The sequence below is a fragment of the Palaemon carinicauda genome, chromosome 1, assembly GCF_036898095.1.
Source record: "Palaemon carinicauda isolate YSFRI2023 chromosome 1, ASM3689809v2, whole genome shotgun sequence".
Lineage (NCBI taxonomy): Eukaryota > Metazoa > Arthropoda > Malacostraca > Decapoda > Palaemonidae > Palaemon > Palaemon carinicauda.
This window is the reverse complement of record NC_090725.1, coordinates 120,668,609-120,691,075: the sequence shown is the minus strand read 5'-3', so window position 1 is coordinate 120,691,075 and position 22,467 is coordinate 120,668,609. Positions and strand designations below refer to the sequence as shown.

General features: G+C 40.7%; 1 protein-coding gene across 1 annotated transcript in view; it reads right to left on the bottom strand.

The window, feature by feature from the left end:
* LOC137651331 (intraflagellar transport protein 88 homolog) overlaps window positions 1–22,467 on the bottom strand; it is a 361,406-nt gene that overhangs the window by 271,156 nt on the left and 67,783 nt on the right. Inside the window, exon 3 of the mRNA XM_068384619.1 lies at window positions 12,043–12,141. Coding sequence (XP_068240720.1) covers window positions 12,043–12,141 — 99 coding nt within the window. The remainder of the gene's footprint in view (window positions 1–12,042; window positions 12,142–22,467) is intronic.

The window sequence follows — 22,467 nt, the reverse complement described above, 5'->3', positions numbered from 1 at the left end:
CTGGCTACCCATGCGTGATTTTGTTTTTGTCAGATACGACGTAGTTATTGGTATATTGGGTATTTAACTGCGGTTGCCAATTTCTGTTTTTTTTCAATATTTGTAAAAATTTACTACGTAGTAAGGAATTGCCGTATATTATTGATTTTTTTTTCATGTTTATGTGTTAGAAAGTGTGCCTTGATGGTTGGGCTAACACGTGCATGTCTTTTTTTTTTATCTGAGATGCCGTATATTAGAATGTTGGGCATTTTTCCGCGAGTGCCCCTTTTTATTTGTTTTGCATTTTTTTGCTTAGTCATGTTACCGTAAGGAATTGGCAAGTAGTGTCGCAAAACTTATATTTTTATAGTGTTGGAAAGTGTTTCTAGATGATCTGGCTACCCATGCCTATTTTTTTTTAGCCAGATATGGCGTATATATAAGTATGTGTTCGATTTTCCTGTGATTGCCATTTTTTCGTTTTTTCCCATTTCTTTCAAAATTACTACGTACTAAGGAACTATCACAGAGTAATATTTCATTTATATGTTTATTTGTCGGAAAATATGCCTTGATGGTTTGCCTAGCACGTGGCTGAAATTTTTTTTTTCTGAAATGCCGTATATTAGAATGGCCATTTTTCCACGAGTGCCCCTTTTTATTTGTTTTGCATTTTTTTGCCTAGTCATGTTACCGTAAGGAATTGGCAAGTAGTGTCGCAAAACTTATATTTTTATAGTGTTGGAAAGTGTTTCTAGATGATCTGGCTACCCATGCCTATCTTTTTTTTAGCCAGATATGGCGTATATATAGGTATGTGTTCGATTTTCCGGTGATTGCCATTTTTTCGTTTTTTCCCAATTCTTTCAAAATTACTACGTACTAAGGAACTATCACAGAGTAATGATTCCTCTAGATGTTTATTTGTCGGAAAATTTTGTTTACTTTTTTTTTGATTGAATATCATCAAATTTTTTTAGCTAAAATATTGTTTTACATTTTTTTTTTTCGATTTTATTTCCCTTCAAAAAAAATTTTTTGGGTCAGAATTTTAATTTTATAGTCGTAAAATAATCGACAATTATCCAGCAACCCACCATACAATTTTTATGCATATCCAATAATAATTAGATTAGTAAATAACACCTTGAAATTGACATACCCTTCCTACATTTCAAGTGGCAGATTAGGGAGTCTGAGTCAGTGTGGTTGGCGGCCATTTTGTGGACATATCCGAAGCGTAAGCTGCCCTATCTATATATATTCTTGTTCCCTATAGAATTTGTGATATTTTGGTATATTTTTACCTGCATAAATATCATATTATATATTAAATATATGTATTTTTTTACGAAATTTCCAAGTACTCAAAAAATTACCTTTAGATATGGCCCCTGATATAAATGTAATTTACAAAATAATGAAGATTTTTTTACATATTTCTATTTTAGGATAACATATGTTTATTCCCTAAAAAAATTAGCCACTTCCTATTTCATTTGGGTACCCAAAAAAATTCATGAAATTTGGACAATTTTTTTTGGCCAAAAAAAGTTACCCTTTTTTTCTCATTTCAGATCTTCACCTCCATGGGTCTGACTTCATCCAAAATACATCAAGATGTGTCCTAAACATTCAAGAATCAATTCCTAAAAGGATTTGTGTATATATGTATAAACTTTTTTTTTATGAATTTCTATGTCAGGTCTTTTTTTTTCTACTTAATTTTTTAAAATATTTATAATAAATAGTTTTTCTGCAGATGAGTAGTATTTATCTTTACAGTTGTTTTAAGCATTCATTGAAGTTTTTTTTGGCAAAAGAAAAAAGGAGGTTACTGCAAAAACTGATTTTTCAAGAATTTTTTTTGGCGTCGGGGTCGTTCGCGTCCGAGTATACCCTTAAAGGGGTGTCCGAGGACCGTACCTATCCAGGGTTAATGTGCAATTAACTATTTAAAGAGTAGCATTTTTCTAGAATAAGATGATGTTTCCCAAAAAATAGTGGTTTGCTGATGAAATCGGATGCCGTGTTTTTAGCTATGACTGAAATGGATGTAGACTCGGCATAATTTTTTCGTTTCGTATTTAATTGACACTAAGAAAACTAATATTAGTTTCTTCATCTAAATGTAAGTATTGTATAACACGAAGAGAGAGAGAGAGAGAGAGAGAGAGAGAGAGAGAGAGAGAGAGAGAGAGAGAGAGAGAGAGAGAGAGAGAATGAATCAGCTGTTGTAATCAAATGGCGTGTTTTTGTTTTGTGAGAATTTCATCGCCACGACTATAACAACAACATACTGTACTGAACTTTACAGTATTATACAGACTACTGTAATATGATAAAGTAAAATATTTGTAATCTATTTTATATGAAATGGGGCTTTTTATTGTTTAAAATTTACATTTATGTATGTAAAACAACTCTCTCTCTCTCTCTCTCTCTCTCTCTCTCTCTCTCTCTCTCTCTCTCTCTCTCTCTCTCTCTCTCTCTCTCTCTCGCAAATTGTTTTCCTGCTTTGCTACGTATGTATGATTTTATATAGATATGGTAAATAATATTTGTAATAACATATTTTATAAAAGCTTTTACTGTAATATCATTATTTATCACTTTCATCATGCTCATTAAATGCCTTCGTTTGTTTACTGAGCGTACTTTATGACGCCGTCGTTTCAGGCGGCGTCATAAAGAAAAACATTTCATTTGGAAGTCCTAAGAAAAATTAAGTAAAACATTGGTAATAACAAAATCAACATACTGTACTGAATAATCAATATAATCGATGCAAAAACTAACCTATACACAGATGTGTAAATGCGTTTGTTTCTTCATTATGATCAGAGATAAACGTAAACAAAACATTGGTTGCCATTTTTTATCGTGCTTTTTGGCGTGTTTAGGAAACGCATGATATAAAGTCGCCTTTAATATTTGTGCCTGTTTTAGTTTAGGGTTCTGTAGTACATGCATTAAGGTTCTGTACATTAAAGGGTAGTTTGTTAACAGTACTACGTACAAGGGAAGGTTTTAAAAGTCTGAATATACATGTTAAATAAATAGGTAAATATGGTGTCACTACTTCGCGGATTTTCACCTATCGCGGTCGGGTCTGGAACCTATCTACCGCGATAAACGAGGGTTCACTGTATATATATGTATGTATATATATATATATATATATATATATATATATATATATATATATATATATATATATATATATATATATATATATATATATATATATATATATATTTTAAGCACCGGGGCATCAAGGCCCCTAATTTGCTTTCCTTTGAGATACTCATGTATCTTTTATTTTACAGACTGTACGCTGTGCAATGACGGCATGGGCCGCTGTCATCTATCAACCCTGCGGCCATGACGTGTGTCGTTCACACGCCCACTGTTCTGTCCAAGTGGATGACTTAGCTGCTTGGCATCCAGACAATTGTGTAGTCTGCTACACAATGACCTCCACTCTAACATCTGACTCGGTGAGTGCATTTTCATTGATACAGACTTGTAGGGAGTTACGATTAATTTCAAAGATTATTAATTATAAGGCCACTAGTCCTCTGGACTTCCCGCATGCCTTTCACTTCGTGTCTACGAAGTCCTTGGACTTCTTCACTTTTCTTTGGCACAAATATCCCTCGCTAATAGTCTGTTCTCTTTCAGTGCTCCCAACTTGAAAAAGATACAGCTCGGGCTACCCTCAAGATCTGGATTGACGGGTTCGCCCGCAACGTGAAGGCCAAACAGCCTTATATCCTCTCTGAGGAATGGTGTTCCCGTCTCTACCCCCATGCTAAAACTTTAGCTGTGGTCCCCAAAGAGTTGGCGGATCCTATCATCGAGAGGTTCGAATCCCTTCTTCTGGCCCTGGACCAAGAAGAGACCGGCGGCACTCTAACTGAGGACGTCGCTACCCTCAACCTCGATGTGGAACCCATGGCTCTTGACGATCCCGACGCAGGTAGGGATGTAGGTGAGTCAGGTGGTTCCCGGGCTAAGATTCCTATCCCTAGCCCGGCTTTCTCTTCTACTTCAGAACACTCTTCTTTTCGAGGTTTTCCGGGGACAACCGGGACTGGTCTCAGTCCCCGGCCTGTTATCCCCAAGGTGAAGGCTCATCGTAAGACTTTATATACGACCCACAAGTCTTCCAAAGACCACAGGTCTTCGAAATCATCAGCTTCGAAGGCTAAATCTTCCTCCACCAGAGTCTCTCAAGACCCAATTGCTGTGCCTTCAACCTCTCACGGAGTAGCCTCCGTTCCGGCACCTGTTCCCCCCCCCCCACCGGAATCATCTAACCCGGTGGATTTTTCTGAGAAGATGTTTGCTCGTTTTGAGTCGATACTATCGTCTCATACCCAGCAATCACAAGAGAGAATAGCTTCTATGGAGAGCCTAGTTCAGGGACTCATGCGCTCGGGTCTGCCACCGCCACAACAGCAATACCCCATCCCCGACGCCTCCAAGCTTCCTCCTTTCAATAAGAATAACCCTTGGAGGTTGGCATTGCATGCCCCCTTCTCGGAGGGTATGTTGTCAATCAAAGATTTCGGTACCCGGCCTCTTGCGGATTATGAATTCTACCCGCCGGGTCTTGAATTCCCCTTCCCCGGCTACGCTCGCCTCACGGAAGAGGCTCTAATTCGATTGGATAAGGTCCCAAAAGAAACTGTTAATTTTCCTAAAGAACAGGCACAGTCTGTCTTGGTCCGCGTGTTCAATGAGTGGGACTGCTTGAACACAATGATTACGGCCTACAAAAGTTCATATACTACGTTTGTGGCCGACGACCAGACCACTACCCCATGTGCGACCAAGATCATAGAGACGGTCTTTCAGGCTATCAAGGAAGAGAAGCCTTTACCTCACCTCAGGGGGACCGACTTACCCTCCCTTCTCTTTCCGGGAGACAGTGAATGTTGGCGGTACGCCCCAGCTACCTTCTCGGTAGGTAAGTTGAGCCCGGACTGTGCCTCGACGCAGTTCAGCGAACGGCTTCCCAAACTCCCGGAATCTCTCATTAAATTGGAATATGAGTCGAGGTGTAGATTCAGCAGATCCCTTAATTCAGTTGCCCTTTCTGAATTGACCGTCGCCACTTACAACGAGGAGGACCTCCTTAAGGTCCTCACTAAGTCACTTTTGCAAAACTTTATGGCTGACGCCTATGATTTTGCAAATGCCAGGACCCATTGTCGACAACACATTCTATCCGAAGCCACGATTAGGCACGAACCTAATAGGCTCATCAAAGGTCCAGTCTGGGGCCCGGATCTTTTCCCAGGGGACTTAGTTAACTCGGTCCTTAGCGAGGCAGCTAGAGCCAACCAAAACCTCAAGGTTAGGTGGGGCCTGGTTTCAAAGAGGAGATATGAGCCTACTAGTACCCCAATTTGAGGTAGGAAGAGATTGAGGCCCTTCCAATCTTCCCAATTCAGGCAACCTCTGCAAGTGATTCAACCGGTCTCAGTCTACGGAAGAACTACGTTCCTTCACAAAAGATCTGCTACTAAAGAATACAATCCAAAGTATACGTCGCTTAAGATTTCAAGGACGCTTGTTCAGGGTGCCAAAGAAAGGCGCAGACAAACGGAGAGTAATCCTGGACCTGTCTCGTTTAAATTCCTTCATTCGTTGCGACAAATTCCATATGCTTCCCGTCTCGCAGGTGCGGACCTTACTTCCCCGTGGGGTCGTCACCACCTCCATCGATCTTACAGATGCCTACTATCACGTTCCAATAGCAAGGCATTTTCGTCCTTTTCTGGGCTTCAAGCTAGGCAAACAAGCCTATGCATTCAAAGTGATGCTATTGGGGCTCAACATAACACCCAGAATCTTCACCAAACTAGCAGAGATAGTAATTCAAGAGCTTCGGACTCAGGGGATACAGGTAGTAGCCTATCTAGACGATTAGCTAATCTGGTCAGACAATGCCCAGATTTCCCGCGTAGCAACGAACAAAGTCCTCACCTTCCTTCGGCAACTGGGATTCCAAGTCAACCTCAAGAAATCCCGCCTGGTCCCGGAGACCAAGTTTCAATGGCTGGGACTACAAGGGGACCTGTGCTCCCATACGCTGTGTCTCCTCAAAGCCAAAAGGAAGGTGATAGCGAGGAATACAAAACAATTTCTCAGGGAAAAGTTGACCTTCCGAAGGAGCCGAGAGTGGATCCTAGGTTCCTTACAGTTCGCCTCCGTGACAGACATCGTCCTGAGGTCCAAACTCAAGGACATAAACAGATTGTGGCGCTCCAGAGCAACCGCAATACGCCGAGACAGACGTGCTCGCCTTTCCCCAACCCATGGCGGCAATGCACAAGTGGCACCTGTCAGCAGTCCATCTAGCAGGAGTCCGGAATGTGGTAGAGGACTCACTTTCCCGGACGACTCCGCTAGAGTCGGAATGGTCACTAGACAATCGATCTTTCCAGTGGATACTATCTCCAGTCCCGGGTCTCCAGGTGGATCTGTTTGCGACGAAATCCAATCGCAAAATAGATTGTTACGTAGCCCCCAACCTGGACCCTCAGGCTTATGCCACGGACTCTATGATTCTAGATTTGAATACCTGGAAGACGATTTATGTTTCCTCCGGTGAATCTCCTGCTGAAAGTTCTGCACAAACTCAGATCCTTCAAAGGTCAAGTGGCTCTCGTAGCCCCCAACTGGCCCAAGAGCAATTGGTTCCCCTTGTTGCTAGAACTAGGTTTCCGCCCCCGGCGGATTCCCAATCCAGTCCTAACACAGTGCAAACTCGCAATGTGTTCGCTTCCTCAAGTATTCTGAATGCCCTAACTTTATGGACTTCATGAAGTTTGCAGCCCAACGAGGTGCAAACATCGATCCTTTGAATACTATTTTCCTGGAATCTGACAAAAGGGAATCTACTCTCCGTCAATATGACTCAGCTGTCAAGAAATTAGCTAAGTTCTTGATAGATTCCCAAGTTGAGAAAATGACGATGAACCTAACTGTGACATTGTTCAGAACTCTCTTCGAATCTGGCCAGGAGCCAATACCATCACTACAATCAAGTCAGCCTTGAAAAAGATCTTCCATATTGGTTTTGACATTGATCTAACGGATTCATATTTCTCATCCATTCCGAGAGCTTGTGCCAGACTGAAACCTTCAACTCGCCCTAGCGCAGTTTCCTGGTTTTTGAACGATGTTCTTAAGCTAGCCTCTGTCTGACACCCCACATGAATCCTGTAACTATATGGCATTATTAAGAAAGTCACTTTTTCTTTTGAGCCTCGCCTCGGGCTCCAGAATCTCAGAATTGTCAGCCTTCTCTAAAGACCCTGGTCATATAGAGTTTCTCTCTTCGGGCGAGGTTCTTCTCTCTCCTAACAAAGTTTTCCTGGCTAAAAATGAAGACCCCCAAAACAGGTGGTCTCCCTGGAAGATTGTTCCACTTCCTCGGGATCCATCCCTGTGTCCAGTTACCACCCTGAAATCCTACTTAGGTAGAACTTCCACTACAACCACAGGGCCCTTATTTATTAGAGAAAACGGAGGAACTATTACCCTTAAGGGAATCAGACAACAAATTCTTTATTTTATTAAACAAGCTAATCCTGCATCATTCCCACATGTCCATGATATTAGAGCTGTGGCTACCTCAATTAATTTTTTCCACCATATGAAATTTGATGAGCTCTCAAAATATACAGGTTGGAAGTCCCCTAAAGTTTTCAAGCGCCACTACCTAAAACCTTTAGAAGCTCTTAGATTTGCCACAGTAGCTGCAGGGAATATAGTTCCTCCTGAAGGTACTGAGTCCTAATCACAACGTCTTGCTCTGTCCTCTTTCCCTCCTGCCTGGCTTACCTGTTGTTCCTACCTGTTTTGTTACTATACACCCTTATGGTGTATTATTTTATTATTCAATTGTTCAATTTCACGAATTGTTTTGATTTCACTTGTTCTTGAATCCCCGAGCTGATTTTATTTTGAATTTTTGATTACCAAGCTGGATTCTCACTATTCATATCTGTTGAATTTTACCTACGGGTTTCATTATTGATTGTTTACCATGTCTATTTATCACTGTCATATACATGTTCATCTAATTTTACGGGTTTCCACATCCCTCTTTTTTTATATTAAACTCATCAGCTCTGTTATCTTTGTGTTATTCCCTCTTCAGGTAGTTAGCCATATTGGGTCCCCATTCTTTGGTACGATTTCACTGGGCGGCACGGGTCGGAGCCCAGAAAAGGGATTTTGACGAAGGAAAAATCTATTTCTGGGCGAGAGACCCGTGCCGCCCAGTGAACCCACCCGTCCCTCCCTGATTGGGCCCCAATCTGGGGTGCTATAGGGAGTGACGTCACTGGCTAGTAGTAGTAGGATGTTGAGCGGCACCTCGCTGTTCGGGGATATTGACAGGAGATATCTAAATGGTGCGAGGCCTCTGGTTGTGATTTATTCAGCGGCCCAGTATTATACCGACACCTTATTAAGGTGAGCGAGCTGGGTTCAACCTAGCATTCCTATACAAATTTTTCTCTGGTAAATTCATAGCAGTTTTTACCTTAGAAATGATGTTAAAGGAGCATTTCACTGGGCGGCACGGGTCTCTCGCCCAGAAATAGATTTTTCCTTCGTCAAAATCCCTTTATTTTAACGCTTCGCTCGTACACTGATTTGAGGGCCCAGTAAGGTCACCGGGCCTAAGGCCCCACACAACCTAAATCCGCCTCTGACTCTTGGTCACCAACGATCAGTTGCAAGCAACTACTTCCAAAAGACAAGATTGATTCAGACCGAGAAATTTTCCTTCAATCTTGCAGCAGTAACACCCTGTGACAGGAACCGCAGGGCAGAATGAAGAACCAGGAGTGGCCAAATGGTTCGTTGTGCCTGATACTTAATTGGAAAACATTGATAAATGTTTGCAAACGATTCTCCATGATAACAGATATCCCTTATGATGGGGATGAAGGAGGAGCCCCTTTGAGGTCAGACTACCTATGTCAAGGTAGGAGCCCTTGCTACTCTTCACGAGCATGTATTTGGCTGGGAGGGTAGTGCATGCAACTGGCAAAGCGAGCAGCCTTTATCGGCAGTATTAGTTTGCTTGCTCGCATGCATGCAAGTCAAAGTGTAACTTCCCTGCACAGGGTAAATGCTCGTACATGAGCTTGAACATTGTCAACACATTTACATGGGTTGAACACCCCTGAGGTAGCTCATGGAATTGATTGTGGGAACACTGTATTCGCAACGAATCACACCATCATTGCTCAACAGAAAATGATTGTTGACTAGCCCAAGAATTGTGAACATGTTCGTGGGCGTACATATGCCTATAGGGAGCACATGCAGCTACCAAAGCGAACACAGCTCTGACCTTTGTCAGTGGTAGCCACTTACTCGTCCACCTCGTGGGCAGGACAAGTGTACCTGCGGGCAAGCAAATAGTTGTATGTTATCGTTTGTAAGCGTAAGCATGAACTGATTCCATTCCATCAGGAATAAAGGCTTCACGGAATAACCTTGAAGGGTTATGTATCACAATTCCATAGTGCTCTGAGGACATGACTCGGTGAGGCAGAGATCACTGGGGATCAGAGAATACCACCATGTGAGAGTTCCAAAGACTTCTCTATCCCGTAGGTAGCAGAAGTCTGAGATAATGTCTCACGAAACTCATCGTCTCACAAGACTTGGTGTTTTCCGAAGTATGGAAGGGAGTGGAAGCCACAAGCCTTCATATCTGCGGCAATAACACAGCAAGATTATACGGTGGGGTGTGATGCCCGCAAGCGGTCGGCAGGCATTCCCCTCTGCAGCAAAAAATCACGCGGGGATTGTATTGCCGCAAGTACAAACCAACTTGCAATCATAAAGAGAAGAGCTCATGCGCAACAGAAGTATTTGGTGCTAGAACCTCACTAGAGGGTTGTACGCGAGCAACTGGTTGCGCATACCTCTTCCGTGAGAGGAGCTTGCCCGAGCACATCACTAATGATTAGTTTATGGATGGGTGCTCTCTCATAGAGCTGTAAAAACGAAGGTAGCAATGCAAAGAGAGCTGCAGCTAAGGGTATGAGGAAACTGCTGGTGCACTACCTCCAGATTTTTGGAAAGAATAACCATGATTAATCCTTAGGGAGGCTGATATTCATTCTTGCTGTGCCCTTAACTGTAGTACTATCGAAGAACCATTCCCTAGCGGGAAGACCTGAAAGCCCCAAGGAAGGAAGGACTTACAGCACGCAGCAATGAGAGAGACTACCCCAGTGGTGAACCCCGCTCCTTCGCTAAGGAAAGCGATGGTGTCTGCACCTAAGGGTTGTTTGGGGATCATGAGAGCTCTATTGTTGTATTACCTCCAGAACAGTCATCACTTTTACTCGACCGTACTCCAGAGGAGAATGAGCGAGCAGAGTCGGAGTGGGGGATTGAGCCGACAGGGAAGAAAGTCGGGACTTCTTCGCCTTCGAGGAAGACCTTGATGAAGAATCCGTCTTAGACTTCCTCTTCCGCTGACTACTAATCTCACCCACTGAGAGGATGGTCACTCACACTTCTTCGCCTTCGAGGAAGACCTTGATGAAGAATCCGTCTTAGACTTCCTCTTCCGCTGACTACTAATCCCACCCACTGAGAGGATGGTCACTCACAACACTCAAAACAAGGAAAGTCCTGTAAGCAAGAGAGAGACTGCATGCAGGACTAAGGGAATGGGGAACTGTCTCAGAAGCAGACAAAAGGCGATGCATTGGCGACCTTCAAGGTCGGGCAAGCCCTCAAGGTCGGGCAAGCCCTCAAGGTCGGGCAAGCCCACAAGGCGGGAACCCCAAAACCCAAGAACTCCTGAATGAGAAAAGTCAAAGCCAGTTTGTTAACAGGAGGAGAGATAACAGAACCTCCTTACTCCTCCGAGCCAAAAGAAAATGTGGCGATATAGCAAAGGTATATGTGTGAGCGGAGTAGTTGGTACTAACCCCTACCACCGGCCTCAGCGCTAATTAGCAATGGGTAGTTTTATCTCGCTAAAAGTATTTTGGTCAGATTCCAGCTTTGCTGAAAGTATATTCTCTATAAAGAGCAAAATGGTTTGTTTTGAGTCAGAATTACTAGGATCTCTTTCAGCAGGCTGGGGCTGATCAATAAGCACAACATCCAGTGCTTCCTATGCTCTATAGGTGGGGCAACAGACAAAGAAGGCACAGCAGCAGAAGTCATGGGGATCAGATCACCCACTAAGACCTTCAGCAGCTTTTTTGCAGATAAAATGCCATCGATGCCTAAGGCAGGCCACATGGAAAAGTCTAATAAAACTGCCTCATCTTTAAGTTTACCCTGAAGGCAGATCAGAATCACCTTCCTACTCATGATTTCCTTCAGATGATTCAGCTCTAGAGGAAACCGAACAATGCACAGCAGTACGAGCAACAGAGGGAGGGAAACAAGAGGCAGAAGATTTCTTCTGTTTTATGGAACACCCTGAATCCAAACAATTCCTATTAGATTTCTTTTTCTTCCTCCTACCATACTCAGACCACTGTAAAGGCAACCACGTCCAGCATTCGTAACAGACGGATGACCACGAGCAGTCAATCTCCTGCAAAAAGTGCACAAAGAATGGAGATCCAACTCCTATCAAATCATGAACCTGCTGTAGTTGCGGCCAGGTTTGCCAGGGGCGGCCCACATGCCTAATTGTAGATTCTCCATTTTAATCACACACAAACAATCTGAAAAGAGAAAGCAAAATATTAAGTGTAGAGAGTACATGAATACTGAACTGAAGATGAAATTAAAATGGCTATCAGTGTGCTTGGGAGGGGGCAGGGGTTCCCCACCACCCGCCAGTAACTACCGACACCACATTATAAATTTTAATTATATTAAAGGATGAGGGTTTGTATTCATGTAGGAACATATATGGATTAGGTTTATATGTTACTACCACATAGAGTACTGTATTTTCTTTTCTAATTTCAAGACTACCATATTTAAGAATAAACTTAGAACTACAAATAAAAACTTTTAATAAGAATAATAAAAGTATCTTACGGTTCCTCCTTGACCAGTGCCCAGGCGTGGTGGTGCAGCAGAGATAAGACGAATCCCAGTAGGCATGCGACCAGCAGCTGTTGGCGCTCGGCCTTGAGTCTATAAGAAAATATTCAGAGTAAAATTATTTACTGTTGACAAATACACAATCGTTCCTGACGTAAATTTCATTCTGCCTTCAATGCATATCAATCATTTTAGCTCAAAAACCATTTCATGGCAGAAAAGGTATAAAACACCTTATTCCCAGAATAAAATCAATTATTTCAATACTTACTCAAAATTCAAATGCTATTCCTTCAAAGAAGTGAAATGATTTGACAATAAAAAGAGAAACTTGGTGCAATAGCTACCAAGGCAAGAAGACAAGACCTTGGAACATGGCTTGACCTACCTCGAAGGTAAATTAATCAATCCTTTATAATCAATAGGAAGCAACTATTAGAGGAAAAACTAAGAAAATGTTAAGAGATTGATGCCCATGAATTGCAAAGATATATTCAAATTATTAATCTTATTTTTTACATTTTTATCTATTTTAACAAAGTGTTGGGGGCAATGAAGGGAGTGGTAAGGAATAGAGGTTAGGTATGAATGTAAAGAGAGTTCTGTATGATAAAGTGATTGTACCAACTGTGATGAATGGATCGGAGTTGTGGGGAATGAAAGTGACGGAGAGACAGAAATTAAATGTGTTTGAGATGAAGTGTCCGAGTATGGCTGCTGTATTTAGAGTAGATAGGGTTAAGAACGAAGTAGTGAGGGTGAGAACAGGTGTAAGAAATGATTTAGCAGCTAGAGTGGATATGAATGGGTTGAGGTGATTTGGTCATGTTGGAGAATGGAAAATGGCTGTCTGCTAAGGAAGCTGATGAATGCAAGAGTTGATGGGAGAAGTACAAAAGGAAGGCCAAGGTTTGGGTAGATGGGTGGAGTGAAGAAAGCTCTGGGTAATAGGAGGATAGATGTGAGAGAGGCAAGAGAGCATGCTAGAAATAAGAATGAATGGAGAGCGATTTTGACGCAGTTACGGTAGGCCCTACTGCTTCCTCCGGTCGCCTTGGATGACCGTGGAGGTAGTAGCAGTAGGGGATTCAGCGTTAAGAAGCTTCATCTGTGGTAGATAACAGGGGAGGGTGGGGTGTGGCACCCTAGCAGTACCAGCCGAACTCGGTTTAGTCCCTCGTCAGGCTGGGAGGAGCGTGGTGAGGAAAGGTCCCCTTTTTTTCATCTGTTTGATGTCGGCTACCCCCTAAAATTGGGGGAAACGCCTTGGTATACAGATAGATTCACCCTTTTTACACAAATTTCATGTACCTGATTACTTCATTACTTTAGAAATGTTTAATGGTACCTATCTTTTGCTCCTTGGAAATCATTAGAGGATTTGTATTTGGCAAAGTCAGATTTACTGTTAAAACAATCTTATAAGTTGACAATTAAAGCATGATATTACAGCAAAAATCTTGGGAAAGAGAAACAATTGTCTAATTACAATGATACAGCACATCTCATGGAGAGTGTTTAGATTTGGTGATCAACAGTTAATGTAGAGTCAATATCTAAAGGGAAAAGAATTGATAATGAATACTGTAGACTAGCCCCCTTACATGTGACAAAAATTATATGAAATATAATTTCTTGATAAGGTTTCTTGACTGGTTAGATACTTGGAGAAATTTTCTGGAGGAAAATTGACAATAGAAACATTTACAGACTTAAAGCTGACAACATATGCAATTGTTGAAATGGCCAGATATTGTAAGGAAAACTTAGTTATACTGAGTTATATTCTTCCTGGAAAATTTCAAACTGGTCATTTGGAACCAAGGTTAGAAGATTATTGTCAGCTTGCTAGTGGGAATTATAACATATCAGGCAGGCAAATGTTTGAATGCGATAAGAGAATTAGAAAAATATCAGTTATGAATATGATTTTACCATTCCAGGGGAGAAAATATCACACTACAAAAATTTCTATGAGATAAAGGGGGAGAGCATGAATGACATTAAAAGAGATGTAACTTGTGATAATGATTTTTAAGTAACTTAACATGATATTGAAGGCTGTAGTGATGTTTCTCCTCTCATATTTTATTTAACAGGTTGTTGTTGCTACACTGTAAATAAAAAAAGTAATTGCAAATCATGCTTAGAGATCTCAACAAAAGATAGCTGTACCAATAAAAAGGAAGAGCAGGATTAAAATTTCAATTAATTCAAGGGATCAGCATATGATCATTGCTTTTCCCAGATGGCACAACACACTAATATTGTACAGTAAGATACAATTAAAGTATATAATTGTGAATATATTAATGCAGACTGGTTCTTTCAAAGCTTCAAGGAACCAAAGGCTGCTTATTATGAATACCGCTCTTGATATTCTAAAGGATGAGGATGCTCATTTCCTACTAAAAGAACGTGAAAATGGTCATTCATTAAAAAGAATTGAAAAGATGAACGTCTGGGCTTCTACTAAATCTCTACAATATATATATATATATATATATACACACATATACATATACATATACATATGCATATACATATACATATATATATACAGTATATATATATATATATATATATACATATATATATATATATATGTGTGTGTGTATGTATGTATATATATATATATATATACTGTATATATATATATATATATATGTATATATATATATATATATATGAATATATATATACATATATATAATATATATATATAAATAAATACACACACATATGTATATAAATACACACACATATATAATATATATACATATATATATATATATATATATATACATATATATAAGTGTATATATATACATATATATATATCTATATTTATATATATATATATATATATATATTTATATAATTATATATACATTATACATATATATTTATTAAATATATATATACATATATATATATATATATATATACTATACACACACACATATATATATATATATCAATATATACATATGTATATATATTATTTATATATATATTATTTATATAAGTATATATATTATATATATATAATCATACATATAAAATATATATATATATATATATATATATATTTATATAAATAAATATATGTATATATATGTGTATATATATACACATATACAGTGTAAATATATATATATATATATATATATATATATATTAACAGTATTATTAATTGCTAAGCTACAACCCTAGTTGGAAAAGCAGAATGCTATAAGCCCAGGTGCTCCAACAGGGAAAATAGCCCAGTGAGGAAAGGAAACAAAGAAAAATTAAATATTTTAAGAACAGTACCAATAAAATTAATATCTCATATAAACTATACAAACTTCAACAAAAAAAAAAAAAAAGAGGTAGAGAAATAAGATAGAATAGAGTGCCCGAGTGTACCCTCAAGCAAGAGAACTCTAATCCAAGTCAGTGGAAGACCATGATACAAAGGTTATGGTACTACCCACGACTAGAGAACTATGATTTGATTATGGAGTGTCCTTCTCCTGGAAGAGCTGCTTACCATAGCTAAAGAGTCCCTTCTACCCTTACAAAGAGGAAAGTGGCCACTGAAAAATCACAGTGCAGTAACCCCTTGGGTGAAGGAGAAATGTTTGGTAATCTCAGTGTTGTCGGGTGTAAGAGGACAGAGAAGAATATGTAAAGAATAGGCCAGACTATTTGGTGTGTGTGAGTAGGCAAGGAGAAAATGAACTGTAACCAGATAGAAAGATCCAATGTATTACTGTCTGGCCAATCAAAGGACCCCATAACTCTCTAGCGGTAGTATCTCAACGGGTGGCTGGTGCCCTGGCCAACCTACCACATATCATATATATATATATATATATACAGTATATAGATATATACAATATATATATATATATATATATACATATATATATATATATATATATATAAATATATATATATATATATATATATTTATATATATAAATATATATATATATATATATATATTTATATATATAAATATATATATATATATATATATATAAATATATATATATATATACATATATATATATATATATATATAACTATGGAGGCTTAACACTCACGTCAGTTATGAAAATATATAGTATGCTTATTCTAAAGAGACAAGAGAAAAATTAATAAAAAGCTGACAAATGAACAAGCAGGATTTAGAAAATGTAAAAGGTACACTGACCAAATTTTCATTTAGAGACTTGTTGTACAGCAATGTGTAGAATATAGAAATCCCCTTTTGATGGCATTTGTGGACTATGAAAAAGCTCTTGATAGTGAGCACCGGCTAATTTTGTGGAGAGTCCTGTGTTATTATGGAATTCCTCTTAAATATGTAAATTTGATTAAGTCTGTTCATGAGCACAATAAGTGCAAAATTAATGTTAAGGGTGTCTTATCAAATGAATCTCCAGTGAACAGCGGAGTACTCCAAGAGAAAGTGTTGTCACCGATGTTGTTTGTCCTCCTCATGGATTTTGTAAAGCAAAGAACAGTCAGAAATGGTGGAGAAGGATTGGACTGGATTGGTGATAGGAAATTAGCAGACCAACAGTATGCTGATGATGCTGCCCTTGTTAGCAGAACACCACAATTTGCAATGATTGCTCACCAGAATCTATGAAATATCACATGAGGTTTGGCTGAAGATAAGTAGAAGAAAGACAGAGATGATGAGAACAGAGTATGCAATGGAAGATGAAATATCATTGGAAGGAGAAAGTATTAATGAGGTAGAAACATTAAAGTATTTAGGAGCTTTGATATCCAATAGAGGGTCTTTAGAATTAAGAGTTTGCTGAAAGATTAAAAAAAAGCATATCAGACAGTGGCTAGGTTGAGTAAAATTTGGAAATCAATTCACCTGAAATTACATATAAAAATCAGACTATATACCAATTTAGTGAGATTGGTGTTACTGTATGGACATGAGTCATGGTATGACAATGAAACAATATCCAATAGATTTAGTAGATTTGAGAACAAAGGCCTCAAGAGGATATTGGGAGTTGAATGGCAGGACAGGATTAGAGATGAAACTATAAGAGAGATTACTCAAGTACCATACGTAGATAAGATCATGATGACGGGTAGATGGAGATGGTTTGGGCATGCTCCTTGCACTCTCCAAGAAAGATTAATTCACAAAACTAAAAGTTGGAAGACCCAGCCATGAGGACTATGAAGCACTAGTCGGATATGATGAATGGAGAAGTATTCAATTAAAAGCTCAAGATAGAGACGACTAACCGAGGCCCTTTGCGTCAATAGGCGTAGGAGGAGATGATGATGATGATGATGATGATGATGATGATGATGATGATGATGATGATGATGATGATGATGATGATATATATATATATATAGTATAAATCATATTTATTTATATATATATGCATACATATATATACATATATATATATATATATATATCATACACACACACATATATATATATATATATCATACACACACACACACACACATATATATATATATATATATTTACATATATATATATATATATATAGACTGCATATATACAGACACATGTATATATTTTTGGGCTCAGCCATGTAGTCCTGATGGAAGGTTCCTTTAGGCAGCTTTCTAAGGGATATTTGGCTACAGTGATACTCCCAGAGAATTAACCATAGGTCTCCAGAATTCTAATTCCTGGCGTGAGTATCCTTAATATATCTTTAAGGATATCGCATAAAATCAGAGGACGTATTTTTTTATACGACACATAGCAATCTTCACCCCGAATAGATTTAACTCGTTGAGGGAGAAGAGTGGCAAACGAAAGGGGAGCCGTTATCAAGGTACCCGGTGGACCTCCTCTCCATACTACAACGGCCCATCATTCCTTTAATCTGTAGAATTTAAGATAAGTGCGCTCCCATGCTTCTCTCGGTGTTTGTTACTGATTTTGGAATATCATAATGCTTTCTCCAGCATCTTCACCCTCTGGAAAGTTGAGTATCTAACCTTTCCTGTGTATAATTTTTAGGCTCCCTTCTCACAGTTAAATTCGTATAATTTAAGTGTGTTTAGCTGAGCGTAGCCGACACCGGAGGCGGCCATTTTGAGACCGCTGTCGCACGTCATAAATGTATTTTATTTAGTCAGTAGTGCGAAACTCCCGGTATTTGGCTATAAAAGAAAACTTTTTAGCTAGTTAGGCAACTTCTAGCCGTGACCATGGCCACAGTGCCTCAAATGGTAACCCAGCCGGAAACCACTTTCCAGATGGTCCCTCAAAAGCTGGTGGCCCAATCACCTGTTTTTAACCCAGGTTTTGAGAGGCACACCACTACCTTTCGGCCCCACAAAGGTAAAGACTCAAAAAGAAGCTCCTCAAGAAACACCTCAAGTGGTAGAGGGGGACGAGGTCACGGAAGCAAGTCCTCAAGAACCTCTAAGCAATTAGAGATTCCAGGTAGGAGGTAGACTCTTACACTTTCGGGATCGTTGGACTTTCGATCCCTGGTGCCACAGCCTAATCACAAATGGACTCGGTTGGAAATGGAACAAAATTTCACCCCCTTTTCCAGAATTCTTCCAACACTCCACCCCCTTGTTGGAAGAATATACCTCAGAACTCTTGAACAAGAAGGTAATAAGGAAAGTGAAGTTCATCAGATTCCAGGGAAGGCTGTTCTGTGTTCCCAAGAAAGACTCGGACAAACTCAGAGTCATTCTAGACTTGTCTCCACTCAAGTTTTCGACAACAACAAGTTCCGGATGCTTACCTTGCAATACATAAGGACCGTTCTACCAAAAGGGGTGTACAGTCTCAATAGACCTGGCAGATACTTACTGGCACCTACCAGTCAGTCACCCCCTTTCCTCCTACCTAGGATTCAGGATACAGAAGAAAAAATATGTCTTCACAGCCATGCCCTTTGGGCTAAACATAGCACCAAGGATATTCACAAACTAGCAGATACAATCGTCCAACAACTACGCTCCAACAGAATTCAGGTAGTAGCATACCTGGACGATTGACTGGTGTAGGCAGCATCCAAGACTACTTGTCTGCAAGCAGCCAGAAAGGTAATCCAGTTGTTCCTGGAGCACCTAGGCTTCAAGATCAACCGCAAGAAGTCTCGCCTTTCTCCAGCTCAGAAGTTTCAATGGTTAGGAATCCATTGGAACTTACAGTCACACCATCTCTCCATTCCATTAAAGAAGAGGAGAGAGATAGCAGGATCTGTCAAGAGACTAATCCAACACAAGAGGATTTCAAGACGCCAACAAGAAAGTGTATTGGGCTCTCTCCAGTTTGCTGCAGTGACAGACCGAGTGCTAAAAGCACGATTAAAGGATGCATAAGGAGTCTGGAGAAGATATGCATCAAACGCTCGAAGAGATAAACTAAGGTTGACACTGACCCGATTGCGCACGCTATTAAGGCCGTGGTCAACAGCCAAGAGCCTAGCACGGACAATTCCCTTGCAACCACCACAACCATCAGTGGTGATACACACAGATGCCTCCCTGGAAGGATGGGGAGGCCATTCGCAAGAAAGGAAAGTGCAGGGGATTGGTCGCACTAGTTCAAAACCTTTCACATCAACATCTTGGAGGCAATGGCAGTCTTCCTAACGTTGAAGAAACTATCCCCTAGGAGAGTAGTCCACATCAGACTGGTCCTGAACAACGAAGTGAGAGTAAAATGTCTAAATTGACAAGGCTCGAGATCACCTCACATCAATCACGTGAAGCTAGCAATCTTCTACCTGGCAAGGAAGAAAAGGTGGCACTTATCAGCAGTTCACCTTCAAGGGTTCCGCAATGTGACAACAGACGCTCTATCCAGGTGAAAGCCGATAGAGACAGAATGGTCCCTAGACGCAGACTCATTCTCCTTCATCTTGGAAAAAGTCCCGGAACTGCAGATTGACCTCTTCGCAACGAGCGACAACAAGAAACTACCTCGTTATGTAGCCCCTTACGAGGACTCTCAAGCAGAAGCGATAGACGCCATGTCTCTCGACTGGAACAGATGGGATCGGATATACCTGTTCCCACCAACCAATCTCCTGCTAAAAGTCCTCGACAAGCTAAGATCTTTCAGAGGAACAGCTGCAGTAGTGGCCCCCAAATGGCCCAGAAGCATTTGGTTCCCTCTAGTTCTAGAATTGAAATTGAAGCAGTTTCCTCTGCCAAACCCAGTTTTATCCCAACTGGTTCAGAAGTCGACTGTCTACGTTTCTTCCTTGAGATCCAACAACCTACATCTCATGATTTTCTCGCCCTAGCAGCGAAGAAAAGGTTTGGGATCTCAAAGGACAAAATCGACTTTATATAGAATACAAGTCAAGTTCAACTAGGAGACAATATGAATCGTCTTGGAAGAAGTGGGTTTCCTTTGTGAAAGCAAGGAAACCAACAGAAATATCAATAGACTTCTGTCTTTCTTTCTTCATCCACCTACACGAACAAGGCTTAGCTTCCACCACAATAGCTGCGTGTAAGTCGGCTTTGACTAGACCTTTTCTGTACGCCTTTCAGGTCGACCTCTCAGGTGAAATCTTCAATAAGATACCAAAAGCATGCGCTAGACTCAAGCCAGCAACCCCTCCTGAGCCCATAACGTGGTCGTTGGACAAAGTCTTGCCCTATGCTTCGAATCTGAACAATGAGGATTGCAACCTAAAGAATCTAACACAGAAAGTTATATTTCTGTTTGCTATAGCCTCAGGGGTTTGAGTTAGTGAAATATGGCCTCATCCAGAAATGAAGGCCATATTCAGTTCCAGGAAACAGGAGAACTGAATCTCTTCCCTGATCCTGCCTTTCTCGCAAAAAACGAGCTGCCCACCATAAGGTGGGGTCCTTGGAGAATCTGCCCTCTGAAGGAAGATGTCTCTCTATGCCCAGGAGAGTGTCTCAAGGTCTATCTTCAAAGAACTTCAGACTTCAAGGAGGCACAGCTCTTCCGAGGCAAAACCTCAAGATCAAACTTATCCCTAAGACAACTGAGAGCGAAACTCACCTACTTTATTCGCAGAGCAGATCCTGACAGCACACTCACAGGTCAAGATCCAAGGAAAGTTGCTTCTTCGTTGAATTTCTTTCAACACATGGACTTTGAGAGGCTCCGCTCATATACGGGATGGAAATCATCTAGAGTTTTCTATAAACATTATGCGAAGCAAGTGCACGAGATAAAACACTCTGTGGTGGCGGCAGGTTGTGTCATAAAACCTGTCGTCTAGTGCTGCGATGAACAGTTGACTGTTTTGGGACTCAACAGTGCATCGGGTGCATAGGTATTAATACCTTCGAGTGAAAATCACTATGGCGATTAATAAACTGTTTCATACAGGTGCAGAATCTAACCAATAACACCAGTGCCGTGTGAACATTTGAACACAATGTTGAAGCGTGGTATCGAGTGGATTTCGGCCCATCTCAATATCTCTACTGCTAGATGGGATAGTTGCTGCGAAAAAGTACCTCCTTGTTTGTTGATGTAGGCCACTACTGTGGTGTTGTCCCTCATCACCACCACAGTGACTTGCCAGGTACTGTTGGAACTGTTGAAGGGCCAGAAAGGCAGCCTTCATCTCTAGGAGATTTATGTGGAGGTACCTTTCTGACTCTGACCAGAGGCCTGAGGTCGTGTGGTGCAGCACGTGGGGCCCCCACCCTTTTTTTTGAAATGTCCGAAAACAGCATCAAATCCAGGGGAGGACGAGAAGATCCCCTCCTTTTTATAGGTTCTCGTCTGCCACCCACCACTGGAGATTCGTCAGTTCCGCAGGTCCCATGGGGATCTGGATGTCCGGGGAGTCGTACGCTTGATTCCACCAGGACTTGAGTCGCCACGGGCGGGATCTCATCCTGAGGCGACTATTGGGAACTAGACGGGCCAGAGATGAAAAGTGACCGCGGAGACGTAACCACGATTGGGCTGGAAGTTCTTCTCGTCTGAGAAAAGGTCTTGCGACCTTCCTCAGCCTTGCTATCCTGTCGTCTGATGGGAAGGCTTTGTGGAGAGTGGTGTCTATAATCATGCCTAGGTATACCAGTCTTGGAGTGGGAAGCAGTGAAGACTTCTCGAGATTTACCATGATCCCCAGATCTTGGCAAAGCCTCAGAAGTTTGTCTCGGTGTTGAAGAAGGGTTGACACCGAGTCTGCTAGGATTAACCAGTCGTCCAGATAACGGAGGAGACGGATGCCAATCCTGTGTGCCCAAGATGATACTAGGGTGAACACTCTGGTGAAGACTTGTGGTGCTGTGGAGAGACCGAAGCACAGCACCTTGAACTGGTACATTCTGTTGTCTAGGCTGAATCTTAAGTATTTCCTTGAAGACGGATGGACTGGGATCTGGAAGTTCGCGTCCTTTAGGTCCAGTGTGCACATGAAGTCTTGCGGTCTT